The sequence below is a fragment of the Rhincodon typus genome, chromosome 40, assembly GCF_021869965.1.
Source record: "Rhincodon typus isolate 14 chromosome 40, sRhiTyp1.1, whole genome shotgun sequence".
Classification (NCBI taxonomy): Eukaryota; Metazoa; Chordata; class Chondrichthyes; order Orectolobiformes; family Rhincodontidae; genus Rhincodon; species Rhincodon typus.
Window position 1 is genome coordinate 6,148,749 of NC_063371.1, and position 3,827 is coordinate 6,152,575.

Genomic DNA, 3,827 nt, shown 5'->3' on the forward strand with positions numbered 1-3,827 from the left:
TGTGTGTGTGTGTGTGTGGATATACTGAGGGTGCCTGTAGGCTCGGTGAGATGGCCTGCCCGTGACTGCCTGGTTACCAGAAGCAGGGCTGTCAGTTTACATTGAGCTGCACACACTCACTGTGCTGGCCCCTCAGAAGCTGTTAGCTCCCTCCGGTTCCAGTCTGCCCATTCCATAGTCCGAAGGACAGTGAGTGCCGGAGAATGACCTTATGCTCTCAGGGGCCGCTGCCCCTGGCCTGACCGAACTCAGATTGTGGCGGTCCATTTCACTGGAATGGTGGAGGAGTCTAAAGGTTCAAGGTGAGAGGGGGGAGATACTAAAGGGTCCCGAGGGGCAATAATTTTCACACACAGGGTGATGAGTGTCTGGACTTGGCTGCCAGCGGTAGTGCTGGAAGTGAGTACAGTTACATAATTGGAGAAACATTTGGACCATGTATGGGATCGGTATGGAGTGATATGGACCAAACACAGGCCAATGGGACTAGATTAATTGTGAAAACGAGGCAGCACGGATAAGTTGGGCCGAAGGGCCTGTTTCCATGCTATCGACTTCGATGAGGGCTTTGTCTTGGGATCAAGTGCACAGTCCTAACTGGGAGAAACTTGTTCTTAAAAGTAACTTGCAAGCTTCTTGTGACCCACAGTAGGGAAGGACAGAAAAAGGAAAGACTGTAATGGATGGCTAAATGCCAACAGAATACAGGCAGAAGAGGAATTGGAATGTGTCACGTTCACAGCTTTGTGGATTCACAACGCCCATCCTTCAGTAAGTTCGATGCCAACCAAACGTAGGTTTAGATGATGGGGAATTATTGGGGTCTCCCATTGGTCCGGCAAGGTGGAAGGGACTTCAGGGGCAGTCAGCTGTGAGTGAACTGGACAAGGTCATCAGAGATGAGTTCAGACATTTGGTTTCAATGAAAAACATGCCTCAGTTTTCTCAAACGGAGAATCCCACGGTCTTATGAGCGATCTTTGTCTGTGTTGCTCTGCAGGACAGGCTCTTCCAAACACTTGGCCCTGTGTGAAAGCTGCTTCAGCACAGTCCCGTGGTGCCATTTAATTTTCACATAATTTCCAGAAATCTAGCTTCTGGGGCGTGATGTGTTTGAGCTGAGCGTAGCGGAGTAGCGCCCACTGAAACCTGTGTGTTTTGTGCTCGGTGTTCAGGCTGACTCTGGGGAAGCCGCTCGGTGAAGGCTGTTTCGGGCAGGTAGTGATGGGAGAAACCATTGGCATTGACAAGGACAAACCCAACAGGCCAGTCACTGTGGCTGTGAAGATGTTAAAAGGTGGGTGCACATCTTAACACGAGTCCCCCACAAGTTGGGGTTGGCTGTTGTTTCTGGCACTTGGTGACGTGTGGGCGGTTTACGGTGTCGGTTGGGGCTGTGGGGGGCTCGTGTTAAGATGCTCCCCAGTCTTCAGCAAACTCAGTTGAGTAGGTTGACGGCCTGCCTCCTTAAATACCTACTCCGACTGCCTGTCACGTGTTGAGGATGGGTAAAGACCGAGAGCTCAGACGTTGACACAGTTCCCTGCTTGGTGACGGATGGCAGGCTTGCCTGACCCTTTAAAGCCTGGCTCATTTCCAGCAAAGCTTTGTGTCCCTCCATGGCGGCCTTGGCTGAGGTCAGCTTGGCCCACCGTTGAAAGGCTGTCACATTGGTGCACTGCGGGGCACGCGCCAACATTTGCCCGTCATTATTGATACAGCGAGCGGTTGCACCAGTTTTACACATCTCTCTGAAATCGTGGCAAACAGAACAGCGAAGGTGCAGTGTACCCACAAGAAGCTGCCACTTGCTGTCTGCACAGAAGGCTTCGAAAAACATGGACGGAGCTTTCTATGTACCCAGCCCTTCCACCCTGAGTAACAGCATTATGTTAGCCAGTGAGCAGCTCATTCGGAGCAACCAATCTCATCAGTGTGACCCAAGTAGGGGCGAAAGGGCTCCTTTCTAAAAGACTGACCAGCTCACTCATGTGGTAAAGGCTAGAAATGGCAGATGACAGGGATGCCCCAAGGGAAACAGCAATGCAGTCTCTCTGGCTGGGGATGGAACTGTGAGGACGGTCTCAAAACTAGTTAACTTCATTATGAGGGAGGATCTGATTGAACCGTAAAGAATACTGAGAGGCCAAGGTAGAGTGGACATGGAGAAATTGTTTCCACAAAGTCGGGGAGACTAGGACCCAAGGGCACAGTCTGAGAGTGAAGGGATGAGATGAGGAGGAATTTCTTCAGCCAGAGGGTGGTGAATCTATGGAACCGATTGCCACAGAAGGCTGTGGAGACCAAGTCATTGAGTGTACTTAAGGCAGAGATAGGTAGGCTCTTCATTAGCGAGAGGGTCAGGGGTTATGGGGAGAAGGCAGGAAGATGGGGTTGGTTGAATGGTGGGGCAGACAATGGGCTGAGTGGCCTAATTCTGTTCCTGTATCTTATAGTGTTGTATAACCCTCCTCTTATGAAGATCTAAATAACATTGATACATGGGAGGAGCACTGAAATCAGGTGAGGGGAACAGGTGATGTGTCACATCTACATAGGAGCTGGTCACAGTAGCGCAGGATAAATCGGTCTGTTCACAACTTAAAGAAGTTAACCTTTTCTCAAGGTCAGACCTGACTGTTTCATTGCTACTTGCAGCACCTTAACAGTGGGTACAGTCGCCCTCAGGATGACTCACTGCTGTGTGGGCACCAACCTCTCGAATGAACACACAAACACACACACACACACCAGGCTAAGCCCAGAGGCCCCGTTTGCTATGGCCCGTTGCCTGTAGCTCGGGGAGGTGACAGACAGAATGAGCTCTCACACCGCTGCCTTTTGTTACAGGTGATGCCACTGAGAAGGATCTGTCTGACCTGATCTCTGAGATGGAGATGATGAAGATGATCGGCAAACATAAGAACATCATAAACTTGCTCGGGGCTTGCACCCAGGATGGTGAGTACTGGATGAAGGTGGGGCAGGCTCCCTGAGACAGGGTCAGAGCGTCCAGATCGATCTTGGCCATCTTCCTTGCTTGCCCAGCTTGGTCCCTGCCTCAGGGAATGTGGTCGTACTTGTGCAGCCCCTCCCTGGATCGATAGCGCACCATGAGCCCCTTCTCAGGCTGCTCCTGTGGTTAATGATCCCGTGACCCTTGGTTCACACTCATGCCTGTGAATGGTAAGTGTGCGTCTGTATGCACACTGTCCACAAGTGGGGCAACCTCCAACCAAAGCTGACCCCCATCAGGAGTCCCCCCCCGCCGCCCGCCCGCCCGCCCCCAACCCAACACAAAGCCATTTCCACGCTGAGCTCCACCGCTCGCTCAGTGCCACACTGCTACCATTCACCGCTGTCAGCAGCACCTTAGGGAATTGGGACCTGTACCCTTTGGGAAGGCTGGGGTCAGCGGGGTGTGGGAAGGAGCTGAGACATGGGAATACTGCAACACCCAGCCCCGACACACTGTCCTGCCTCGGCTGTGTCGTTCCTTCCTTCAGTGGCTATGGGGTGACACATCTGGAACTCCCGTCCCATTGGCTGTATCTACTCCAGCTGCCTGCCACCCTCTCCAGGGCACTTTGGGATGGGCACTCATTGCTGACCACCCTGAGCTGCCCACACCCCGTGAACAAATACAATTTGCAATGGCACACAGTAGAGCGATTTTTTTTTCCTTTATTCGTTCACGGTTTGAGGGCATCACTGGCCAGACAGCATTTATTGCTCATCCCTAATTGCTCAGAGGACATTGCTGTGGGTCTGGAGTCACATGTAGGCCAGACCCAGGTAAGGATGGCAGTTTCCTTCCCTAAACGACA

General features: G+C 52.1%; 1 protein-coding gene across 1 annotated transcript in view; it reads left to right on the forward strand.

Annotated features, from left to right (window-relative positions):
* LOC109925871 (fibroblast growth factor receptor 1-like) overlaps positions 1–3,827 on the forward strand; it is a 111,810-nt gene that overhangs the window by 96,686 nt on the left and 11,297 nt on the right. The window contains exons 11-12 of the mRNA XM_048618506.1: positions 1,176–1,297; positions 2,851–2,961. Coding sequence (XP_048474463.1) covers positions 1,176–1,297; positions 2,851–2,961 — 233 coding nt within the window. The remainder of the gene's footprint in view (positions 1–1,175; positions 1,298–2,850; positions 2,962–3,827) is intronic.